The sequence below is a fragment of the Pezoporus wallicus genome, unplaced genomic scaffold (assembly GCF_028554395.1).
Source record: "Pezoporus wallicus isolate ANWC-B61680 ecotype Strahan unplaced genomic scaffold, APGP_CSIRO_Pwel_v1 contig_1, whole genome shotgun sequence".
In the NCBI taxonomy this organism is placed as follows: domain Eukaryota; kingdom Metazoa; phylum Chordata; class Aves; order Psittaciformes; family Psittacidae; genus Pezoporus; species Pezoporus wallicus.
In genome coordinates, this window is record NW_026639226.1 from 103,760 (window position 1) to 128,782 (window position 25,023).

A 25,023-nucleotide genomic window follows, 5' to 3' on the forward strand; every position below is an offset into this window, starting at 1 on the left:
AGGAACCCATCACCCTTTCCACCACGGTCCCCATGAACCAGAGCCACGAGGACGCACGCTGTCCTATGGAGCTCTGCTTGGACGCGGGATTGAATCTGGCTCCGCACGGCGACGGCTCCATCCATCACTTTTACTACTGAATATTTCATGCTAGAGAATTTAAAATAGCAACCTGAAGATCAGTTATGTAGGACACCACAAAGAGCAGCTTTAGCATGGAGGTGTCAGCCTAACCAGGCTGATTAACGTTTCCAGCCTGAGTAGCCAGCTGAAACTGCAAATACCACCCAAAGAAGCACCAGAAACCATAAAGGACAAACCTGGCATCACTGCTACCACATGGCCCCCCCACCCCACTGAGGAGAACTGGTTCCAACCCCAGCAAGGCTTCAGAGAAGCAACCAGGGAGGAGGTGGAGGACTCTCTTTAAAGCCTCTCATTCTCTCCTCTCCCCAAGGCAAAGGGGCAGAGCTGCAGCTTTTCATAATGGCCTCAAACTTGTCCCTTTTATACTTAGGAAATGGGGAGCAACACAGAAACACGCACATTCTTTACCCCTCCTCGTTGTTCCTTATTCTACCAGCTGGATGCTCCAAAACCTTTCCTTTTCTTCATGTGTACAGGCTCCAGCCTTGTCCCAACAGCAAAATCTACTCCCGTCTCCAATCCCTCCTCCTTCTCTCTGAACCATTAATGCCTTAAATCACCCTGCTTCGACCACCTGCATAGCAGAAACCCGTGACCACCTTAGGGGCCTTGCCTGACGCACCGGTGGCAGATGTGTTCCTCCTGGTCACCCCTTGAGCCGGGCTTCCTTTTCCTGTTGCGCAGCACCCACGTGCCTGCAGCGCACGCAGCGATACCCTCGGAAGTGAAAGCTCTTACCAGAGCCTTTGTAAAGCCAGACAAGGCAGGATCACCTCTGAACACACACGGGCGCACACAGCTCCCCGTGACAGGCTCCAGAAGGAGGTTTCTGCATCTCAAAGCACTCACAGCCGCACGCAGAGGGCTCGGCAGATGTGGTACCCACCTGCAGCCGGTGAATGGAGGCAGCAGTATGAAAGCTTCCCCACGATTCCTCTTGCCCAACGCCAGACTCGTGGCTGAGACGCTGCCTAAACGCACAGAAGCCACCCCTAAGTCCTGCTGGCCCCAAAAGGATCGGATCCAACCGGCTCCTGTTTATGAGCCCTCCTTCAGCCTGGAGGCTCAGCTCTCCCCTTGCCAGCGGGGAAGAACCTGAAGTGAAACCTTTCTGCTCACTCAGCAAAAGCCAGAGCGGGGTCTTGGGCGGGCAATCGCTTCCTTTGGCTCTTCCCTAATCTATTGGCGTGCTGCGCTGCAGCTCCTTCATCCATAGGGAAGGAAGATCCTCACCTACTTCGACATGCGCCTGGTGAGGACGGAACGAGACCTGAACCCCGCAGCTGCTGAGAGAACAGAGGAATACCACGATTCCATAGGAGACTCTCAAGCCAAACAAAATAAAGGCTCTACCCACTTGCTGGAGCCAATGTGTTCTCTTCCAGGCAGGTTCTATCCTTCTTGGCTGCCCTTCAGGCCTGGGTTTCAGCTGTTTTGCTGATCCTACGTTTTCCACGCGCGCCACCATCCTTGCTCTTCCTTCAGCCTCTGAAAACCCAAATACGAAGCTTTCCCCTGCAGGCAGAGCCTCGGGAGGGGCCAATGAGCTTTAAAAGGAACACACAGAGGGGCACGAAGCCACTGCAACCCCCCCCTGAAATCGCAAATGTGTTTAACTGGAGGAGGGAACAGAAACCAGCTCCTCCTGCACGCACTGATGGCAGAACCCTGCCCCATCACCCGGGAGCCACTGACACGATGCCCAAGGCCTCAACCACCAGGCAAATTCCTCTTTGTGACTAGGCAGAGCGTTCCCCACCCCTTACCTCGCACTTCCATAGGTATCCCAGCCCGAAGGTCGCTCCACAAACATCCCTTCCCTTTAAAGCATCGGGCAAGGCAAACTGTCGTCAACCCAAACCCAGCAGCTAAATAAGCTCTTCCTGAGCGTGTTTCACCCTCTCAGACACAGGATGGCTTGGGATACGTGCCCTGCTTCCAAAGCAAAGCCCTCAGCACCCCGCCATGGATGCTGCACCGAGAGAACAAACTCTGCCCCACCAGCAGCAGAGCAGTCTCGTAACGTGCGCTAAACCCGATGCAGTGAACGTGCTTAATGACAGCTCCATTAACATCGCTGTGATGAGCTTAACGCGAGAGGAGCTGCCTGAGAAAACCCTACGAGCACCCAGAGGTCCCCCAGGCTGGGTGCTGGGGTGCTTTAACACCAGCGTTTACAGGTGAATATGGGACAAAGAGAGCCATTTACCTCGTTCTGTGAGCTCCTCAGCACACAGGGCGAGCCCTCGAAGGAACAGCATCACATTGTGGATGCAGAGCCACCCGGACACACGGCTGCAGCTCAAGCCCAAAGGCATGGGGCTGAGCTCCCATGCACAAAGAGATGTAAAACTTGGTGGGGGGAGTCTTCTTTAAAGTTAATATCCCTGGCAGTTGTGCTCATGAACAAGAAGCAGATGCAAATACAACCCCAGCCCTTCCCATCGTTAGGGATGCAGGATGTGGGTGGTACTGACTGATGAAGAAAAGCAGCAGAAAGAAAGAAAGAAAGAAAGAAAACACAAGTGGGAAAAGAGGGAAAACCTGAGTAATGATGAGCAGGTTCCAGGTTCACAGCTCCACGACCCAATTCACTGCTCAGCTTCAGTCCTTGTGCTTTCAACACTTAGAGGCTTACAACAACACTGGGCCCTTCCGTAAGGGAATGGGACACCTCCATTAACGTGCAGTGGGTAAGATTTGGGTATGACACACTTCCCATTGATGGAAGACAATGGGAATTCTTATCTACACTTCCAAATAACTGAGTTAGGCTCAAACCAGTCACTGAGGCCAAATAAAGACACACAATAAAGACTGAAATAATGCAGTTTGTGTTCACTAATAGTCACCATTTCTTGAAGCACACCCCACTGCTCTGCTCAGACACCTTACACGTACTCAGGAGCAGGGCTACTCTTACTTCCATGCTGACCACAGGGCTCCGTAAGGAATACCCCAGGAATGGCAGAGGTATAATTTGCCCTGCTGCTCTGCCTGCACAGACTGCTCCTGAAGGAAGCCTCACCACTGCAAACTACAGTTCCTATTTTAAGCAGACATTAAACTAATCCCGCTCCATTCTGCATCCGACTTGCTGACACAGCAACTTTCCCAAGCAGAACGCCAGATAACATTTGAATACTGGATTTCCCCTATATTGTTAGGAGTTCTCTGCACCGTGCTGGGGAGCGGTAACAGAGCCCTGCACAGCAGAACTCACTGCTGGGACCAGCACCCAAGTTCTCCATGCCCTCAGCCTGCAGCCTCCAGCATCCGAAGGCATCTTCCAAACCCTATCCCGCTCATAGGATCGCACCTCAAGGACTGAGCACCTTGCTTCCTGCACGAGCTCCCTGCAGCTGCAGCTCCCCTCCTGTTCCAAAAGCAACGTGTCTGCACCCAGAAGCATTTACACAGTAAACAGTTAAGCCCAGAGACAAATAAAGCTGCAATGAGAAGGCGGGGGAATAAAGGCTCAAGTGTTGTTATGGGGGCAACAACGAAGCAGCTCAACGTGAGGCACTGCTGCTGGTCCTAATGAAATGCTCCTATTCAGCGTTGTTTACTACGCACAGGCCCTGGCTCCAGTCAGTGGCACAATGCACACACACGCCTTCGAATCTGGAAGCTTAAGGCTCAAACTAGGGCGTATGTTTCAAGACCCATACGATGACGTTCCCGGGCTGACTCACTCGGCTCCTTTACAGGGCAGACCTCAGTTATCTCAGCACCAAGATACCATGGAAAACGTTTCCAAGAGGCCGGGGCCACAGCCACACAAAGTTCTATGGGATCATGGAGCGGGGGTGATAGAAAAAGTGATGTGAAGTTCAGGAGCCTGACAGTATCTGAAGGGGGGCTGTGGGGATGCTGGGGAGGGACTCTTCATTAGGGACTGCAGTGACAGGACAAGGGGTAACGGGTTCAAACTGAAACAGGGGAAGTTTAGAGTGGAACTAAAGAGGAAGTTCTTTGCTGTGAGGGTGGTGAGGCACTGGAATGGGTTGCCCAGGGAGGTTGGGAATGCTCCATCCCTGGTGGTGTTCAAGGCCAGGTTGGACGAGGCCTTGGGTGATCTGGTTTAGTGTGAGGTGTCCCTGCCCATGGCAGGGGGGTTGGAACGGGATGAGCTTCAGGCCCTTTCCAACCCTAACTATTCCATGATTTGCACAAACAAATCCATAAGATGCCCGAGGATTAAATCCACCAAGGGGGCGGTGGATTAAATATGCAGAGAATTCCTTACAGAAAACTTCCCTCTTTAGCACTGAAGCTGAAGCTATTTGAGCAGCTTGTTAAAAATCACCACCATATCACAGTTATTTTAGCAAAAAGACCTATTTTTGGTACGGGGTCAAACTCTAACGGGCTTTCGGCATCACCACTTCCATAAACTCCAAGGAAATGCTTAAAACCAACAGCAAATAGTAAAGAACACCCCCCAAAATCACGTCGTATTGCATTCAGAGCAACGGGAACGCTCTGCAGTTCTTTGTTAGCCTGGAGTGCCCAGAACCAAACAGCAGACAACGTTATCCCTTCGGTTAAACGCGGCCAGAAAACACATCTGAAAACAGCTGACAAAGGGAAACAAAAGGGGAAATAAAAGCTAATGTTAAAGTTTGCCTACAAACGAGTTAAGAAAGCACCACCAAGGCCTCCCCATAAACCACATCCAAGCAGCACTGCGAGCAATGGGGGGCTGCCAGCTCCCAGCTCAGGGAATGAAGCCCCGCTCTTGGCTTCAGTCAACGGCCTCCGTACACACTGCAGGTGCTGGGGCAAAGAGAGGATGAAGACGGATGCGACCACGGCTTGATTCTGCCTCGGGTTTCGTACTCAGTGGGAGCACAGCGCGAGCCCTCCCATGTTGATGGCACCAAGCTCCGTGCCCTGATGGAGGGTAAATCAAAGCAATGCAAAACAGCGCTACCTGCTCTGCAGCCTTCACCCTCGGATTCATCCCTCGGGCTCCGTGGGGAGGGGGGTTATGGGGGGTTTATAACAACGCGATACCGAGAGCCGCGGTTTGAGCCCTCAGAAACAAAGCCGGACCCATGCAGAGGAGGCACCAGCACAAAACCCCCTCCGGAACACGCAGGCTCTGTCCCGGTGATGGCCCCGCAACAGAACTCGGGCACGAAGTGGAAACGGCTCCGGCTTCACTGCGTACCCCAGGTTCCTCCGTCCGTCCCCCCCCAGCCCCACCGCCTGCCCCCCAGGCTCCCTCCCTCCCGCTCCGCATCCTTCAGCTTAGAAACTACCGGGAAGGGGCCACAGGAAGCAAAGCCCCATCGAGGGGGTGTCTCCCCCCCCCAACCCCAGCCCAGCCCCGACGGCAGCCCCCGCACCGCCGGCCCCCGAGCCCCATTCCCGGCCTCCTCACACCCAGCCCCCCCCCGGGCCTCCTCTCCCTTCAGCCCCCCTCCACCCTCACCGCCTCTCGGCTTCCACACACGGAGGCTCCCCCGGGCCCCGAGGCCAGGGCAGGACGGGCCGGGCTCGCTCCCGGCGCTCCGCTCCTCACCTTCGGAGAGCTCCAGCTCCAGCTCCGCCAGCTGCTCACGGACCTCGCGGGGCAGCGACGAGACCCCCGCTGCCGCCGGCTCGGCCATGGCGTGCGGAAGGGGACGGGGGCCGAAGGCAGGGCCCAAGCACGGGGCTCGGCTCCGGCTTCAGCGCCGGGGGCTCCGGTCCGCGGGCACAGCGGGAGCGGCCGCCACCTCCGCCATGCTGAGCCCCAGCGTCACGTGACGGGGGCGGCGCGCCCGACAAGCCTCACCCTAGGGCGCCCCCTCGCGGCGCGGCCCCTTCCCTGCAGCTCCCGGCCCCACCGGAGCCGCTCCCGGAGGCCTCGGTTCGCCCCCCCGGTCTTAGCGAGCGCCCCCGGCCGGACCCAGGGCACCGGGGCCGTGGGTCCTCCCCCCCCCCCCCCCCCCGCAACACCCGCACCCCCTCAGGCCGCCCCGCTCCTTCGGCCGGGAAGCGCCGTCGCGACCCGGCACCGACAGCGGAGCAACTATCGCGACAGCGCCTCGTGTCGGTGCTGTCGGAGGGGGAAGTGAGGGTTGGGGTAGCATCACCCCCTTTTATGGCATCCCCACATGGACAACAGGCCTCGCCCCCCTCCTCCCCATGGCCTTCAGAATGGGCAAAATGGGGCTAAACCCCCAAAGTTTGGTCCCCCCTGCGTTAAGCAATAAATAAAGGTAACCAAAGGAAACCCCATTTCGAGCTGAGCCCAGCAAAACACATGGAATTCCACGAGTTGGGTGGGAGTTTGGTTTGTTTTTTGGTGTGGTTTTTTGTTTTGTTTTTTTTCCTTTTAAATCAGCTTTATTTTTCTACCTGTTATTTCAATTTCCCATAGCACCTTGGCAATGTCAGAAACAAATACAAATAGCACGTCGTCATCATTGGAACAGTTAAAGCATGAACCTGCTTCACAGAGGGCTGACAACGGGGCGATGCCGGAACGGACACAGGAGAGAAGCTTTTCTCCTTCCACTGCAGCCCTACCGCTGTGAAGAGAGGGATCACAAATGCCAAGGGGCAGCTGGATTCATCCGGGAGGAAGGAGAAGGCTGCGGTAACGTGAGCTCAATATATTATCTGAATATCTTGTATTCTATAAAAATTAGAACAAAAACAACCATTTCTGCACAGTCTTTACATTGGAAATCGCTTTTTTTTTTCTTTCTTTTTTCTTTTTTTTTTTCTATTTTTTTTTTGGAAACTGTATCCATAACTGAAGCTCCATAAAAATAAACCTCTGGTTCTTAAATATAAAACTTTAAAGTTGTTACAGGTTAGGTTGCAGATGGATTTATCTCTCTTTCAGCACTAAGCTGCTTTCACTCCATTTCGAGTCCTCCCAACTGTACATGAAAACAGACTCGATTCACTTCTTGAAGTGCCCCTGCTAAAGGCACTTAAAGAGCCACCTAAAACACTCCCACAAACCCAGGTTAGGTACCACCCTAAAGGAAGCTCGCACTAGCTGTAGTATATACACACACAAAAGAAGAGCATGAGAAATCATTCGGATTAATGGCAACAATCTTAATGTTTCAAGAAGGAAATATCAAAATTAGAAACAAACAAAGAAACAAACTTCTATTGCATATCTGTAGTCATCAAGGATTTACAAAAAAAAAAGCAAGGTTTCCCCCCGAAGTGCATTTCTGTTGCATCGTCTGTAATACAATGGCGCATTTTACAGGTTTAAAATATCCTCATCTGTACATAGCAGGTATTCTACCCCAGGTGAACGTTCACTCGGGTTAACAGTAAAAAGAGCAGACAGTTTCAAGACAATTAAGCTGATATCGACAAAGTAGTAAGGCCATAGCTATTTAACTACAGTAAAGCATCGATTAAGTCACTTATTTGCTACTGATTTGCCACAGTATCATCTTTCTCTTCTGGTTAATAGAGTGGGTTACTTTTTTTTTTAATTTTTTTTTGCCTTTTTTTAATTCTTTTTTTTTAACCTACTGCTAAAACTGCACCATCCTACTGTGCCAGGCTAACTCTTTCTTTATGGTTTTTAAAAGACAAAACAAAGATAGCAGGAATGTAAGATGCTAGAAACCTAACTTAATTTTAGAAACCAAAAGGAAATAAACCCCAAACTTTTGTGGTTTTTTTTGCACTTGTAATTTTCCTATCACATGCAAACAGTTAAAACTTCTCTTTTTCACTCCTCAGCAGAAGGACAAGAGAGCGGCCCAATCCCTTCCGTGCACAACGATCTGGAAAAGAAGGTAACTTGGGGAAGTGTACGTCTGCAGCTAACAAAAGCCAACAACGCTGAAAGCAAGCCACAGCTCCTAAACCTCAAAAGTGAGGTGGGATTTGCACCTTCTGGTACTTTTATACCCAAGAAGGCACCACGGAGAACCGTCACTTGTCACGTCAAGCGCGCAACGAACGTGGCTGTTGACCAAGGGACAGTTTCACCTCTGCTGAGGACCTGATCCAGCTCCAAGGGCACGAGGAGCTGTGCTGGCAGTCAGTCTGGCTCCGTCCCCGCATCCCCCAGTCCGTCACAACACGCAGACACAGGCAGAGAGACACAAGGCCTTGCCCGTGTCCCCAGTGGGGAGGAGAATGTAGCAGCTAGCCATCTAGGTTATATGTTTGCCATGCAATACAAGTACTGCAGGAGAACTTGCACACAAAACTATGGTTTTCACAGCCTTTATATTTACTTATTCCCCACACACAAACACACGTAAAAGAATAGAAAGGAAAGAAAACAAAACCACAGTTACCAATGGCACTGGGGGAGGAAGGGAAACGCTGAAGTTAAATCCTTGCACGCAGGTATTAAATAAATAATGGTGACTGTCCTCATCCAAGTTTGGCTATGCTGGAAACAGCCAACGGGTTCACAGACTTACTTGCCTACACTGTACAAGAGCCATAATCTGCTGCTGGAAAACGCACACCCAGGACATACAAAGCATCCTTTCCATGGTCAAGCTTTCCCAATCGCCTCACAAAACCAAGACTGAACTGCAGTTTGGGGTTCTCCCCCCCCCTTCCCCATATCTAATAAATGAAGAAGTTACATTTCACAATCCTTAACAACTCGGATACCTTCAGCACTACGCAGTTATTCTGTGCACTGGCCTGGAAGCGGATGCCTGCATGGATCAGGATTAGCTCCATGCCCTCACCCCAGAGCCTGGAGAGGAAGATCTCCACAAGTCTCTTCCCAAAGAGGAGCTCCTCGGAGCAGCAAACAGCTCACAGCAGCCGCTCGCATCCCAACGCTTCCTCCTCTTTGCCACGACAGTGCACATCTATCCTAAATATCTGCGACTATCATACAGCTTTGTTTCTCCAGCTGGACTGCAGTAATTCTTTATGGCCTTTAAAATGATGCAAAATTAACGCTGAACTCATTACACTTCAGAACTCGGAACACTTGTAAGCATTCCGACTCCTCTGTCGTTCCAACAGATGTAGCATTATGGAGATAAATGGCAAAGGGCTCGTAAGCATCCCTAAACTGGAGACGTGATCAAGGATTTCTTTTACTAAATCAAAAAAACCCGTCCCAAGCCCAGTACAGGTAGTTTCAAAGTGAATAATGATTTTGGGGTTCATATATATATATATATGTGTGTGTATATATATAACATGCGTAGAAATGAACAGTTAATTGCATAAATACATTATATCGTGTTATGAATCAAATCAAAGCAATTGCCAAGCTGAATAATAAGTTAGAGAAATGACAACTCTGGCTTTATATATATATTTATAAAAATAGATATGAGTGTTCTCAAAGCAGTTGATAGAGAATGCCTACTGAGTAAGAAGTCGCCAAGGATTACCTGGCTAAGAAACCAGAAGATGAAAAGTCTTCACAGTTATCTGAACTGCCACTTACATTCATTCTAATGGCAACACTAATATATTACTAAGATGTTTACGGTATATATCACAATTGAGTTTTCCAGTGTTCACAACTTACGACTTTAAATTTGTACACTTGCTATTCACTAAAAGAAAAAAAAAAAAAAGGAAAAAATAGAGAAAACCCAAAAAGGTGTGATTCTTACTGCTGGAAGCTACTTTTCCCTAACGCTTTATACAGAACTTTGAACCCTGGCATGCTGATTTTGGCCGATTAATGCACTGAATTTTCCTATTTCAGTCTTTATGGTAATCACCTTGAAACTTAACCACTTACTACACAATAGTGTTGCAAATTTAGTCAGCACACAGCTAGGCAAGACACTACCTTCCAAGCAGCTTCTCCGAGCATGAGGGGTTTAACTCTTTACCTTTAGTTCCACTTTAAACAGTTAAAAAGTCAGTTGCTACTACATCAGCTGTAAACAGTGAGTTCCCAGTACATATAAACCCTGATTTCTAGCATACAGCATCCAATACCCTACTCCAGAACACAACTCATAGAACGGTTTGGAAGGGATCTTAAAGATCTTCTAGTTCCAACCTCCTTTCATGGGGAGGCTGTCAGTACATACACCAACATGCATGCCTGTCAGTGTATAGAAAACCCAGCCACGTCTCTGATTTGCTAGCCAAAGAGACAGCAGTCTAACCCTTGTGGGACAGGCAGAGCTCTGTGCCCACAGTTCCCACCTGCAAGGCAGAATTCCACATCCACCACTGGAATCCCAGGCTCTTCGCTCATGAAGTACTGTGTAGCCGCCCATCAATCCTACACTGGGCCTGCCTCAGGAAAACATAGCAAGAGAAATGCACAAAAAGTCTGTAATAAAGAGATTAGAGAAAGTAACAAGCAAGGGAAAAAAGTAAAACCAACCCCAAACCTAAGAAACTGCCTTCAAAAGGAGGCAAAGAAAAAGGGCCAATGAAAAATTCCATCGGGCTCCCTTTAGGCTCCTTCTGAAGACAAGTTTTGTTGTCCACGTGCTCCCATCTACAGTCCAGCATCCTGAAAATGATAGTTTAAAAAAAGCTTGCTGAATGAATCATTAGTAAGGTCAAGAGACTCTACTTCAAGCTGGAAACACCAGGCTTACTACAGTAGTACATTCAGTTTGTATCATCTGAATGGTGACTAAGCCATGACAACGGTATCTGGCTGCAGTCACTCCACTCACACCGACCAAGCACCTCGGCGGCAGACGTGCTCTGCAATGCAAGGCCATCAAGGGCAGACACATCAGCCCCAAAGCCAAATGTTAAATAGGTTAAAAAAAAAAAAAAGTTCTAATTGTACAGAAATGCTAGATTTCTCAAAAATAATATTCTCTTATCCTTTTCCTCCTCCACTGAGGGACAGGGGAACTTCTCAATTCATATCCTTTCGCTTTGTCAAAACGCTACGTTCACAAGCCCAAACCTGATTTCAAGCAGGAAACCCTCTGCAAATTAAAAACAAAAACAAAAAAAAAATACAAAAATTATAATCTCTATATTTATATCGATTGGAATCCTCCAGCATCTGTGAAATCACTTTGAGAGATGAATTTCGGGACCCTCCCCAACTTCTCCGCACAAGCCGCGCTCCAGTTCAGTATTCCCCTTCGTGAATACTCCTTTCTCACAGTCTCCTTTTGCTGCTTATCTGTCCACAGCTCAAATGAAGCAGAGGAACAACTGGCTGGCCAGGTGTTACTTTGGTGAGCGGGGTGGCACGTACTGCTCCTTGCCGACACGCCGAGGTGCTCCCTGAGGCGATGATCTGCGTCCAAACTGGCGCCTCTGTTCCCTGATTTTCCCAGCAGCTCCCCTGGCAGGCCCGTTGCCTCGGAAGCCAGAATAATCCTTCAGCCGGCCTTCAGCCTTGTCGGGAGCCCGCTCCGAAGCCTTCTCGGGCGTACCGTTGTCTTCGGGTTTGGCAGGGGGAACGATGTTGGTGCGATGCTCCCGGAGAGGCTGAACAGGGACCGGAGGAGGCTCCTTTGGGGGCTTCTGGCAAACTTCAGCGTAACTTAGCTTGCGGGGCTCCTTTGGGACCAAGGGAGAAGAGCAAGGTTCATGTACCAGAACAACCACGCTGCGCTCTTCCACCCCGTCACAGGCACGACAGCGAGAACGTGTATGAGGAACCGTTCTCTGAAGGGGGCCTATAGGGATGCTGGGGAGGGACTCTTCATTAGGGACTGCAGTGACAGGACAAGGGGTAACGGGTTCAAACTGAAACAGGGGAAGTTTAGATTGGATCTAAGAAGGAAATTCTTTCCTGTTAGGGTGCTGAGGCACTGGAATGGGTTGCCCAGGGAGGTTGGGAATGCTCCATCCCTGGCAGTGTTCAAGTCCAGGTTGGACGAGGCCTTGGGTGACCTGGTTTAGTGTGAGGTGTCCCTGCCCATGGCAGGGGGGTTGGAACTGGATGATCTTAAGGTCCTTTCCAACCTTAACAATTCTATGATTACACCACAAGCTGTGGCAAACTCCACATGAGAAGGTCCCAGGCACTACAGCACATCCAAGAGAAAGGTCCCCACGTTCCCCACCCACTCCTTGCTCTGGGCCTCACCTGCATCAACAAAGCAGGAGCTGCACTTGCATTAGCAGAAGGTGAAGTGGTATTTGTCCTTGGTGGCTTTGCAGCACTGGTAGGAGACACAGACACGGGTGGGGAAACGTGGCTTGCAACTTCTTTCTGAGCAGACGCTTCTTCTGGCTTGCTCTCTGGCTGAACTGTGCTGTTACATCAAGAACAATTTATCATTAAAGCCTATTCACACAGAAATCACTGTGTGAGAAAGCGTTTTCTTCCTTTGAAGTCACAACTGAGGGGTTTTTAGGGCCATTACCACCATTTGTTAGTTCCATCTAGAGGCCTCTAGAGAAGCTGCCTACCTCAGAGGGAGAAGAAACCATTCTTTGCTAAGAGCATGCAAACTATAATATTCTTAAGTAATCTCCATACCTTAAGACCACAGCTTCAGTCTGACTTGGTGAACTCACACTTGCCACAGGCTGTTGGACAGGGCTGTGCGTCTCTTCTTCCTGAGCAGGGGCTGGAGAGCTGGGCAGCAAATCTTTGCTTTCCTGCACAGAAAGGGTAAATTGCAAAGGATGGAAAGATCAGGATGTGCTTCAACTGCTCCTCAATATGCCAGTTCAAGACATCTAAGAAGAACACTATTTCCAAAGGCTGGTTATGGGAATTTTACTTCTTTTAGAGCATCGTCTCTAAAGCAAGCACTCTTTATAGGGGCAAAGCAAACAGGTTAACTATTAGATTAACAAGCCTAGTACAATGCTTGGGCTTAAAGCATTCTAATGTGCAGCTCTAAAACTGATTCTTTAAGCAGGGCAGAAGGGAGAGGCAGCACATGCAGCCCACTGTGCACGTGCCAGGGAGGAGCAGGTACCTTTTCTTTGCAGACTCCTTTAACGATGTCGGACATCCTGCTCTCCAGCACAGGCTCTCCTGGTATTTTTGCCGTGCTGCCAGGCAAAGGTGGGAAATTTGATGCTAGCAAATCAAACTTTGGTGTCTGAGTCTTTGTTTCTGCTGAAGGCTGAGGTCTCTAGAGAAGGAGAATACCCGTTAATGGGGCTGTAACAGGGGCAGTGTCAGAGCATTTCCTCACTGAAACCCCACACTGTAACCCGGGAACTTAAGGACTACACCATTCCCCCAGCCAACGCAAAGCCAGCACACTGCACTGTGTGCAACTCCTTGCGGTAAGGGAAGCAGAACTTACTGAAACCCGGTCGTCTTCTCGTCTCCTCCGACCTCTGAAAACGTTCCTCCTTTAAAGGGAGAGCAGAGTCAGTAAGTGCATTCACGCAGCTGAAGTGCACACTCATCCGCACAAAGGGGAGCCTGTGGCAGGGAATTTACAGCAGCCTACTGATGTTCCTCAAGATACAGTTCTGGGATGTTCTCCATCTTCAGGAGGAGTCACTGCTGGCTCATAGCCAACACAGTAAACAAGTTCCCTTTTCTCTCCCCATGGAGGAGGTATCCTACAGCACTGTATCTGAACAAGGGACAACGAGACTGTACCATCATAGAAAAGTATCCTATAATTTTACAGAAATCATCTGATTTCTCACATCTCTGTCTTGGTCACGTATTTTTAAATGATTTAACAGACAGAAGATGAAACTAGTTAACCTTAAAACGTTTAGGAGCATTAAATTCCCCAAATGAGGATTTGCTTCTTCTTTACAGCAACACAAGTACCAACTGCTTTAATTCAGGCCACAAACCAGGCAGTTATACTGAAACAAAGACACCTCACTGCCTCACTGTAAGGGGTTTGTCAGAACAACTGACAGCTGTACAGTCAAGCAGGAAGCACCCGTGTGCCCAGTTAAGTGTTTACTGCACCTGGCTTGTTTAGACACCAGCTTTCCCCATCAGTCTTCACAGAAATACATACTGTGCCAATGGCTGGTGACCCTTGGCTAACACAAGTCAGTCGAACCCACAGCACCGTGTCCCAGCTGCCTCATGGTGTTTTACAGCAAAAAGCAGCACAGCCGGTTCTTTACCTGCCCCTGCCAATGCCATAATCGCCATTCTGCTCCATCTGTGCAGCAGGAGAATCCTTCTGGGAATAACCTTGGTCTTGGTGGCCAGTTACCGTGCTGTTATGTCGCTCCATAACAAAACTCCTTGAGCTGGCTCTGTTCAGTGGTCCGTCCCCCATGGGCATGGTACCGAGGGCAGCTGGACCCTCCGCAGCGTGTTCCGAGCTGCTGGATGATCGGAAGTGGGGCTTCACGCTGCGGGACACAGAGCAGCATCTCAGTCACCCAAACCACGAGGCACGGAACCACCACCAACTACAGTGCAGTCACAGCTGGCAAAGGAGCTCAGGAAACACCGCTCTTCCTTACCTCCATCTATTCCTTTTGGTAACAGCTTTGTTGCAACCTCCTCTCCTTTCAAGCGGTGCCGTTGGAAGAAAACACTGAAGTCGCTGCCCAATAGATTTCAAAGAGGGGGACACCCAAAAAAACCTCAACCAACAACAAAAAAAAACCCACCCAAAGGCTAGGAGCGGTGGAAGAACTGGAAGAACCCAACGAGGGATTCTTCCTTTGCCTGGGCCTGCAGCACGGGGGCATTGGCAGCGACGTGGAAAAATAAGTCCATGCTGAGGACCAAATTGATCCAGCCACAAGCAACAAAACTGAACTGGAGCAAGAACTGCTGGTCTGCAGTGCTGAGCAAAGGTTAATTCAAGCAGCATTAAGTACCAGGTTTAAGGCCCCAGTAAGGTAAAGTCTTCCATCAGCAGACACCACGGGGAGGAGGTAAGGGAACTGAATTCTTTCGTTTGGTTCAACTTGTTCTCAAACTGGAAGATCCTCAAGTCATTTTGCAGCCCTCAGATCTCATAATCTTACCCGTCACTGAGAAGGCCGCAGTCTTGTCTGGGCAGAAGAGCAAAGCAGAAAAGACGAGGAAAGATAAGGAAGGGAAAAAAAGCAGAGAGAAGGAGAGATGACATGAGAGAGCAAAGGGAAGGAAAAGCATGAGGTGCAGGCTGCCCAGACAGCCAACTGTCGGACCTGTTCTCTCTTAGCGCGATACTTGATCATCACTGGGCCAAACCTTGGAGGCTGCTGCCTTCCCTGTCTCCGGTCTGCGGAGAAATCCTGCTGAAGTGGAGCTGCTGTCACAACAGGAAGGTTTATCAGCTCAAAACCAGAGCTTTGTACAAGCAAAGGCTGAACAGGATTGGCAGGAACGATAAGACAACCAAGACAGACCAGCAGAACCTGTCCACGCTTGACCCTAAAGCCCTGACTTCACAACTCAGCCTGGACGTAACCAGAAGACTTCTAAAAGCTTAAGGATCACACAGATGTGATCTACAAGGCAGCAGTGAACGTATGGGCATTTCAAGATGTCAGTGCTTGGGTGTGTACAACTCCTGTGTTGTTTCAGCAGCCAGAACTTCTGACAGGATCCCTATACGTGAGAGTTTTAAGTCTGGGCACAATTTAAGGCAAAAAAACCAAAACCCTACAGAACTCAAACACCTTTACAAAAAGACCTTAACTGGGAGCAGAGCAGCTGGAACTGAATCAGCTGCCCTGGCTCCCAAGTGGAGTCATGCTCCCAGTTTCACAGCCTGCATTAAGACTCTGCTGAGTCACTGCAGAGCAGATTCTGAAGTTCACCTTCTGCCAACAGCCACAGACCTTTAACTGCATCACAAGCCCTCTTATGTACTGGCAGTTGTCAACCGACTTCTCAAAGGATATAAAAAGCAGTTCCCATTCCCACAGGATACAGTGAAAGAGCTTGCAAATAAAACAATTCCCACCCACACAAACAGATTACGACTCCATTGTATTTACAGAGTACACTTTCAGCACATACAAAGCTGTTTCCTCCCCGCTCAGTGTTTATATCTGAGCTGAGTCCTTACAGTTAACAGGAAAGATGGGGATAAAGCAAATAAATTACAGGCCCAGACTCAGCATCAAGAAGTTTTAGCACACAGCAGTCAGGGCATGCAACTCTCAGCTGCATAAACTGAATGGCTCCCTGCAAGACTCATCACACGACAGGAAAAGCTTACTCTTGTGCTGCAGGAGTTTATCATCTGTGTATAACAAACATAATTAGAAGTGTTACCTTAGGAGGAAGTTAGTTATTTGTCTGCAGGAGTTCCTCTGAGGCTTTTAAAGGAGTTACCTTTGCTCTCTCCAGCAAAGGCATCCACTATTTTAGGATCTTAAGCTGCCACCTTGATTTTCTCTTATAAATCCAATTGGCAGATGTCATACATATTTGATAAAGCGACCCAATCCCATCAGAAGGCATTGCATTTTACAAGTGCAAGGAACACTTCAGCATCTCCATACTGGAAGTTCTCAGAGAGCAAACAGAGCTGTCTTACCGATTTCTATGGAATGGGCGACCTATACTCAACGAAGCAGCATTTGTTTTATATGATCCTGGTGTATTAAAGCCATTCACAAATCCACCGTTAGGAAAGGGGGCCTGCAACACACACACACACACAACAACTCAGCAGCTCAACTAAAAGGAAAACGTTTGCAGTTTCATGAGATCAGCTTCAGCAGTTACTCATCTAGCCTGTACTTTCCATCTAGCACGCTGCGAAGTGAAAACCCTGCCAGGCTAACAGTCTGCACATCAGAGTCCTCCTGCTTTGCAGCTTTTCCAGTAACACCAGCTACTGGATACTGGAATTTCACACCAGAACTCACTGAAGTGAGTGGCAGTCCATGGGGAGCCCTGCAGCCTCTCTGGCAGCGCTGCTTTAGCAGGTCCATCCCTGGCGGTGCTCAAGGCCAGGCTGGACAGGGCTTCAGGCAACCCGGGCTAGTGGCAGGTGTCCCTGCCCATGGGAAGGGGTTGGAACTGGACGATATTAAGGTCCTTTCCAACTCAAACCAGTATGTGATTCCATGATGTAACATGAAGTACCCTAAAACAGAGGGATCTGACTAGAAAACCTGTGCATTCTACAGCTGAGAAGCCCGCTAACCCTTCTGATCTGTCCACCAAATGATCCCTGATGTTCTGGGTTAGCTCCTCACGTTTCCACCCGCCGTTACTCACCAGTGGTGTTTCAAAGTAAGGTGCAGGATTTGGAGACCAAGTCTGAGGCACGATGCTGTAAATTGAGTACTGCTGAGGACTATATACAGGCTGCATAAACAGCGGCGAGGCAAACTGTGCTTGTGTTTGAACTGGCTGAGTGTAGACACTGGAATCCACTACCCGGTAACCATTCTTAGCAAAAAACGTGTTGATGGCTTTTATCCTTGCCTGCAAGACAGCAAATCGCATCGCAGGGTTGGGAGAAAAGGAGGAGAAATCCTTCTGGCCTACTGAAATTGTAACAGGGGATGCTAAGAGGAAGAAGATTGATTACTGCTTATGAATAAACACTGATAAAATCAGGAGAGATTACATTCTCACAGCGTGCTAAAGGGAAGGACACACTTTAGGTAGAGAATCCATCAAGTTTAAGACAAGCACTGCTTTCTATAGCAGTTAATTGTCCAGGCTCCAATTCTGACAGCTCCTCTCACAGTACAAGCAGATCACTCGAGCCTTAGCTGCAGAGCAGCTAACTCAGGCTAGAGACTCCTGATGGCAAGGGACCTGAGCTCTGCAGACCCAGATTCTGGGCAGCGTGGAGAAGGGAAGATGAAACAGGAATGTATTTCACACCTCCTGGGAAGCAGCACTGGGAATAACCAGCAGCCACACGACTGTCATTTCTCAGAGCTATCCATGACCTCATTCAAGTTCACAGCCAACAGAGCAAGTAGTATGAACCATCCCACTAATTCCTCAGTGTCATAACACCCCCCATGCACATTAGCATCCAAACACAAAGAATACACAATGCAGTTCTAACAGAATCCTCACATAATGCAGCCTTACCATTACTGGCTTGCCCTGAAAGGTTTTCACTTCTTCCCTTAGGTATTTAAATGCCTGCAGATATGAAAGAGATTAGACACCTTGATAAAACTGTACTTCTCCAAGGATGCTGCACGATTAACACAAACGTGTGGCAATGTACTACCCCATTAACCCAGCTAAATTCATTAGCACTTCAAATTCAGCATACTGGATGACAGTTACGGTCACAGAGCACTGAGGCAAGAGGCAGACAAGGGAGTTATAACCCCACAGGCTCTCACCTTTCTTCTCTATTAACTAGAATTTGCCAATAACCTCTTAACAAAAGGGGTATCAGCAAACACCCATTTATGCCAGGCACAGGAAGCACACATGCAATCCTCCTGAGCAGGAGGAGTATTAGTAACAAAACCGAGATGTCACTGAGAGCTGAAGGCAGCCTTACCTGTTGGGCATCCGTATCCGACTGGAATGTAACGTACCAGTTGTTGTTGTGAGCAAACTCACAGCTGATCACTTTGGGGCAGTTCTCATTTTTAAACAGAGCTTTAACCTCCTAAGGGGGAGAAGTCAGGCAGTCAAGGGGAGCCAGCTCTAAGGTGTAAAGAGAGCACTAAACCAACAGAAGCTTACACTCCAGCTGCAGCTCTCCCTTAACCAGGGATGTTCTCTCATTCCCTCGAGGTGTGTTTCTGAACCCAACAACACCAGTCCAGCTTATCGAGCGCTTCAACTATAAAGTAGCAGACCCATGTGGAAAGAAACCCGAGCTCAGTGTAGAAGTGGTGACACTTCTGTATGAAAGAGGTGGCCCAAATGTGGCTTTAGCTCAGGGGAGACACCTAGACAAGAACGATTCTAGCAAATATTTCTAAGCCAAGGCAACCTGACGGCTTTGCAATAATCAGATTTTAAAGAGAGGGCAAAGCAGCTGTTCAGCATTTGAACTGAAAGAACTGATTAAAAATGCTGGTAGACAAACACCCTGTGTTACAACTTGAGAGAACAAAGAACTAAATCATTCCGTTCGCCAAATATCAGTAGGAATTTTATTATCCTCCCTTCCCTGAACATAATGAGCTCAGCTCACATTGGGTCACAATGAATGAGAAATGTTTAGTAACATTTCTCGCTGCCAAAACAACCGTCTGACTTCAAGGGAAGTTACTGCTGTGACAAAAATTCAGCCTGAATTCCAAGCTATGCCCTGGCCTGGTTTTGCTTCGGGATCTGAAAAGAAACCAGTCCAAATGTCCTTCCCAAAAAGCCCAGCCAGCTCAGGTTTGGGGCAGAGGGAAGTTCACTGGAGAACATTTTAATGTGCAAGTAAATAAGGGGAAGGGACAACAACGCCAGCAAGTTTTTACTTTGGCTCTTTTGATAGTACAGCCAGGCAGAAAAGATAACTTACGTGATTGACAAGAAAAATATCAGTGTTTAATCAAATGAAATGCCAGCTGACCTTTGAAGCAACACTTCCTGCTGCTGTCTGAAGGCACCTTCCAAACCCATCAACAGGCTCTTATTTCTTTCATTTCTATTTACTTACCTCTATAGGTGTTGTTTCAGGGATCTCCCGAAGAATGATAATACATCGCTTGTGGTTTGGTCTTACTTTCTCCCCTCTCTCATCCACTTGTACCATAGGAGAAGCTGAAATTAAACCAGAAACTTGGCTTAATACTGGATGTTGTGCACAGCAAAACACCTCAGCAGTAACAGACTCCATTACCAAACTTGTAACAAAGAACTGCTTAAGAATCCAGCTTTCTGGAATTCGGGGTAAAGGACTGTTTGATCTGCTATGTCCTGTTAGATCTTCAGCACAGTTCAGCTATTTGATGTTGCTTCCACCTACAGCTTAACTATCTAGAAAGCTCAGTCCTAAGTTCAATTCACTCCCAGCTCAAACTCAAGTCAGAGGGTATAAAACCACTCCTAGGCAAAGCCCTGTCAGGGAAAGTTCAAGCAGGGAAATCGAGTCAGAATCAAGACTTTAACAGTTCACTGACAACTGTTTCCTGAAGCCACGTGCCACGAGGAACATCCTGCAACAGGGAGCATGGCCCAGGAATTCTAACCAGCTTTTCCTAATGGGCCTCTTCTACTTTTATCACCTCTAGCTAACTTCTGCACTCAATCAGAAGACCAGCTTTACTCCCAGAGTAAGACTTTCCCTGCTCGCAGTACCTTTGTGTAGCCTCTTACTGGGCCAGATGTAAACAGTTTATTATAAAGCAAAAGATGAATTCAGGAGCATGGAACAGCCACTTACCCAAGTACATGCTCAGAGACTAATACATTTCTCTAAAGCAAGCAAGGATTCTTTGTTCCACTGACACCAAACAGCCACACTTACATCTCAAAACTTCAAGGATGAGGTCCATATCAGTTGTCAGCTTCTTTATGCCTTCCATGTTGGCAATTGTCCATATCGGAACAAACTGGTCACTATCCATTTGAGACATCAGGTAGAGATCCTTTGAAAGATTCTCCCTAAAAAGACACGAGTTCACTATCTGATGAAAATGCTGAACTTCCCTTACAGAAGACTCAAACCAACAGGATAAGTGCAGGCCTAAACATTCACCAGCACCATCCACACGTAACTCTAGCCAGAATCCTGGCAGATCAACACTAAGCAGAGCAAGGTAATTCAAAAACCGAATGGAAGTTACAGTGCTCTGCATGTTGGTCTTCAAGACAGATCCTGCCAGAGACCTCTTTTGGTAACACACAGCTCAATCATCTCAGCACCTGACAACCGTGAGCTGTAAGCACAGAAATCCTACTCAATCCCCATTACAGGACAAGGATGGATGGATGGGACTGAACAGCTAGAAGGAACCGCAGGGTTTCTACAGCAGATCTTGTGTTACATCACAACCACCTCTCACTCACTGTTAGCGTTCTATGAAGATAGATACCAAGCCAGAAAAAAAACAGTTAATGATTTTAATACAGGGTTTATACAAAGCTACGTTAACTGCACTGTACCGTGAGAAGCAGAATTCAAGTTGCTTTTTCAAACATTCTCTAATGTCTTCTGTGGACACAGTGGAGCTGCCTTCACCTAGAAGAGACCACACTGACCGTCAGTTCCAGTTTCATGCTAAGAACACAATCCAAGAACACGTTTCAATGTACAATAAAAGGCAGAATCCTTTTAAGTAAGGCCAAGAGAAAAAGGTCATCTGAGACATGCTTACAGAGCACCACGCTACATCTTCTCGAATGACTTGGATCCCAGTTTTCACCTACTTGGCCAAGTGCTATGGATCTTCTCGAACACACATAGCTCCCACTCAGTCATATCATATTGCAGCACACTTCAGAGGATGACACGTACTGACAGAGGCACTGAACTCAGCTACTCACCAGACACTTCATAGATTTGGTATCCAAGATCCTCCGTCGCCAGGACAATTCCATTTGCAGATGCTTCATCGACTCCTGTCCCATTTCTTGTGGCCTCACAAGACGGGGAATACATCACTTCATATTGCTTGCAGCTATCCTCTGCAATCTCTATGTTACCTGGCAGAGGAACAGCCAGCGACAGAAAACCTACTGTGAGCTCCTAAACCCAAAGCACTGAAGTAGCTTACATCAATGCATTACGTGATTCCTATTTACATAAAGGACCCAGAAGCATCTAGTGGCTGTTATAACACACGCTGAAACCAGCCAATCTCTTCAGGACACCTCAGCTTAGCCCTCACCACAGCTGCTCGAGATAAAACCAAGCACAACTTCAGTGTGATCAGGAGAAGGAGGCTGCTCCAAGAAAATCAACTCCTCTGCTGGATCTTTTCCACACTAACAATGAATTCACTAAAACACGCTTCGGAGAAGAGACACTATTCAACTACTTGCATTAGGAACTGCTTAAAAGCAAGAACACTGTATCTGGAAGGAGTCTGTGTCACAAACTCAGAATTCTCTCTCTGCTTCTGCTGACTTACCAGAAACTTTTGACAGGGCCACCACACGAACTGAATCCTTGCGTCTTTATCCCTAACTTTTCCTATGCCTTTTTCCAGGAGGTCTTCTGCTTCCTGCTTAACAGGCCTCTGCTGTGCTTTGAGTACACTGCCCACACAACTGGCTTCAGATCAAGTCTAGGCCAAATCAGAGGAGTTAAACCATTTGAATATTTAGTTCTGGCCAACCACGTGGGAAGTACGGAAAACAGGGACTGAAACAGGATCAGCCTAAACGGAGAGGTGTTAACACAGATGCTTTGCAGTCCCTACTCCAGCACAACGCTCCTGTCTAACAGTTCTTGGCACCACCTCAGTGACTTACCAGGATCACAGGTGCCCTCAGATCTTATTTTCCCGTTCATGGGGTAAAGTGCATACTAAAGTGCAGCAACGGTGAACAAGCCACGAAACCATTTCTACACATTTAGCATCCTGTCTCCCTCTTAGCGCGTTACTCAGTCATCACTGGGCCCCTTGGATCCTGGTACCTGTCCTGTGCTAGCACAGCTCTGGACACTAAACCAGAGGTGGTTTAGGGATTGTGGTCAGGCCAATTATCTCTATAAAGTGCCTACTGCTTTCTCATGTTTATCCCATACTGCATCCTAACAACTTCAAGGACAAGAGCCAGAGGTTGCTTCTCAGGGCAGAAGTCCTACAGAGAAGCCTCAGTGCTACGCAGAGCTGGGCTCTAAACCCGGGGCTGTGCCATCTCACCCTCAGCAGGAGTCCCCTGCGCAGCCGCTGTTTCTTGCCACGAGTGCTCTGCGCCATTCGTCGGTGGCACAGCCTCCCCACTCCCCTGGGGCACTTCTTGCCACACTTTGGCGTTAGGGTTTAAGCCAGCGCCCTTGGATGTTACCTGCTGGAGAGACCAGAACACTTCCATTAGGAGAAACAATCCCGAGCTGCTTCAGAAGTCAAGGCAGACAATACAGGTGAATTTAGTGATTTCTTTCGCTCTAGTTCCACATCTCAAGTGTCTAACCAGCTATTAAGCACCTATGTGATTTATTTTTTTTTTCATTAATCAAAACAGGAAAATCCTTGGTATTTTCCAAGTATTTCATTTCTACCTCCATGAGAAGTGTTGCCTTCAACCTCTCTTTATTGACATCCGACAAGAGCAGCAGAGGCAGCAGCTAGCCGTCAAGGACTCTGGGAACTCACAAGCTTTTAAAGACTTGACTGTCATAATGCTCCAGGTCCCTTTCACCAGAGAGGGAAATTTTCCCTCCTCCAGACCCCTTCCTAGAAAGGATGGTAAAAAAACATATGTCAAGGAGAAGAAACTAATGGCTTAGTGACATCTATACTAACCAAGCATCGCCTGCGCTATGCCAGGATTCCTCATCAACTTACCTGAGTACTACCCCATTTCCCCAGGAGTTTACCTACATCTTACACACATCAGTGGGTTTACTACTAATTACTAGTAATTTCCACACTAATCATTTCCTTCAACTTGCAGCCAAGGACACTGAGAGGTGTTTCCAAGTGTTGGGATACACACACAGCGTCCCAGGCTGCCGAGGGGGATCGTCTCCCTTTGAGACTGGGCAACAAAGTCCATAGTTAGAGGGGAAACAATGAGACAGACAAGAGAAACTGCTGGATTCCAACCTGGAATCTGACACAGATAAATATTCCCATGGCAAAACAGGGTGCCTTCCAAGGTGCCCTTCCAAGAGCTGCTCAAGGGCCTTTGGGGAAGGAGTCCAGCAACAGCACAGAGGATAAGCACTGCGATGGCTTTTGCTCTACCATGAGAAAACAAACTCCTTCCACATAAACACGAAACTCTGCTTTTGCAAGCATTCCAAACACCCCACAAGCAACGGCGCTTGCTCCAAACAGGTTCCTTCAGGCATCGGAGGGCAGCCCACTGCACTCACACCACTGGCTCGACTTTAAAAGGCCAAAGCCATTAATCCCAGCTCCTATCACACAAATTCCAATATAAGGAAGTTTGATATTTAAGAGACCAGCCTCTGAATTCTGAAATTAAGGAGTGCCTTACCATAGGCCTCAAACATAAAGCAAAAGGATAAGGAAGCAGTTGCAATAGCTTTAGAGATAATTCCTCTACCAAGGTCACGCCTAGTGCCAAAGCTGTTTGCTACAAGGACAAGCCCAGATCCAGCAACAAAAAACCTCCAGCCACCACCAGAGAGGTTGAAGACAATCATGAGAAAAGGCAAAACAAAGAGCACAGTTTGGGCAAGGCCCTCTCTGGGATTCAGGACCCCCCCCCCAGGCAGAACTGGTTGAACCCACACACCAATGGAGCTTTCCCACTTCCATTAATCCTGGCAGAAGAGTATCACTGGAAGCAGAAAGAGGCAGTTCAGTGTGAGAGGACACAGGCACAGCTCCCTTCTGTGCCAGAGCAATCGTTCCCCTGGAAGAAAGTGACCTGCTGCACCCACTTGCTTCAGGAGCGAGCACCAGCACATCCCATTTCCTTGAATTTACTTTTCATCGAAGCAAGAGAGACGAGAGACAACCAGGAGATGATTCATTATTCCATTAAAACAAACTTACTCACTGCCTTATGTCTCTGAGGTCAGGATGTAGGCTCATGCAGAAAGCAATTTTAAGGAATAAGTCTGATAAAGTGAAACTTCACTTCAGGGAGCTCACTACACTTGTGGAGGGGATCAGAAGGAAAAAGCAACTCTGAGGATGACAAATGATGTTACTCCCTTTAGCAAACAGAAGACACACGTGGTGACATGGAAGTTCAGAAATCACAGATCCAAGTGAAGAGCACAAAGGAACTAAACTGATTGCAGGGTGATACAGTGATGAATGGAGCCATGAATACAACGGAACACACCTGGAATAGAGCGTGGGCTGCTTCCTCTTTGTTCTAGAAACACTTCATGACATGTACTGCGACTCGGCAAGCCCCGGCCCTGATGCCATGCACGCTAACAGCAAGACACCGTGCACCAGATGATCTTAAAGTCATAGAATCATAGAACAGTTTGGGTTGGAAAGGACCTGAAGCTCATCCAGTTCCAACCCCCCTGCCATGGGCAGGGACAC

General features: G+C 48.3%; 2 protein-coding genes across 4 annotated transcripts in view; both read right to left on the reverse strand.

The window, feature by feature from the left end:
* DIP2B (disco interacting protein 2 homolog B) overlaps positions 1-5,782 on the reverse strand; it is a 63,106-nt gene extending 57,324 nt beyond the window's left edge. For all 3 annotated transcript variants that reach the window (XM_057413936.1, XM_057413935.1, XM_057413934.1), the window contains exon 1: positions 5,678-5,782. In XM_057413936.1, the coding sequence (XP_057269919.1) occupies positions 5,678-5,765 (88 nt within the window). In that variant the 5' untranslated portion in view covers positions 5,766-5,782. The remainder of the gene's footprint in view (positions 1-5,677) is intronic.
* A 5,270-nt stretch (positions 5,783-11,052) lies between these two features.
* On the reverse strand, positions 11,053-23,372 carry LARP4 (La ribonucleoprotein 4). The gene is given in 17 exon segments (XM_057413929.1): positions 11,053-11,376; positions 11,379-11,607; positions 12,140-12,308; positions 12,536-12,657; positions 12,984-13,142; positions 13,320-13,368; positions 14,116-14,349; positions 16,482-16,585; positions 17,171-17,380; positions 18,005-18,058; positions 18,432-18,542; positions 19,536-19,639; positions 20,346-20,482; positions 20,984-21,059; positions 21,365-21,523; positions 22,690-22,834; positions 23,049-23,372. Coding segments are annotated over 17 exon segments (2,244 nt in total). The 5' UTR covers positions 23,055-23,372; the 3' UTR covers positions 11,053-11,200.
* Positions 23,373-25,023: the final 1,651 nt, after the last annotated feature.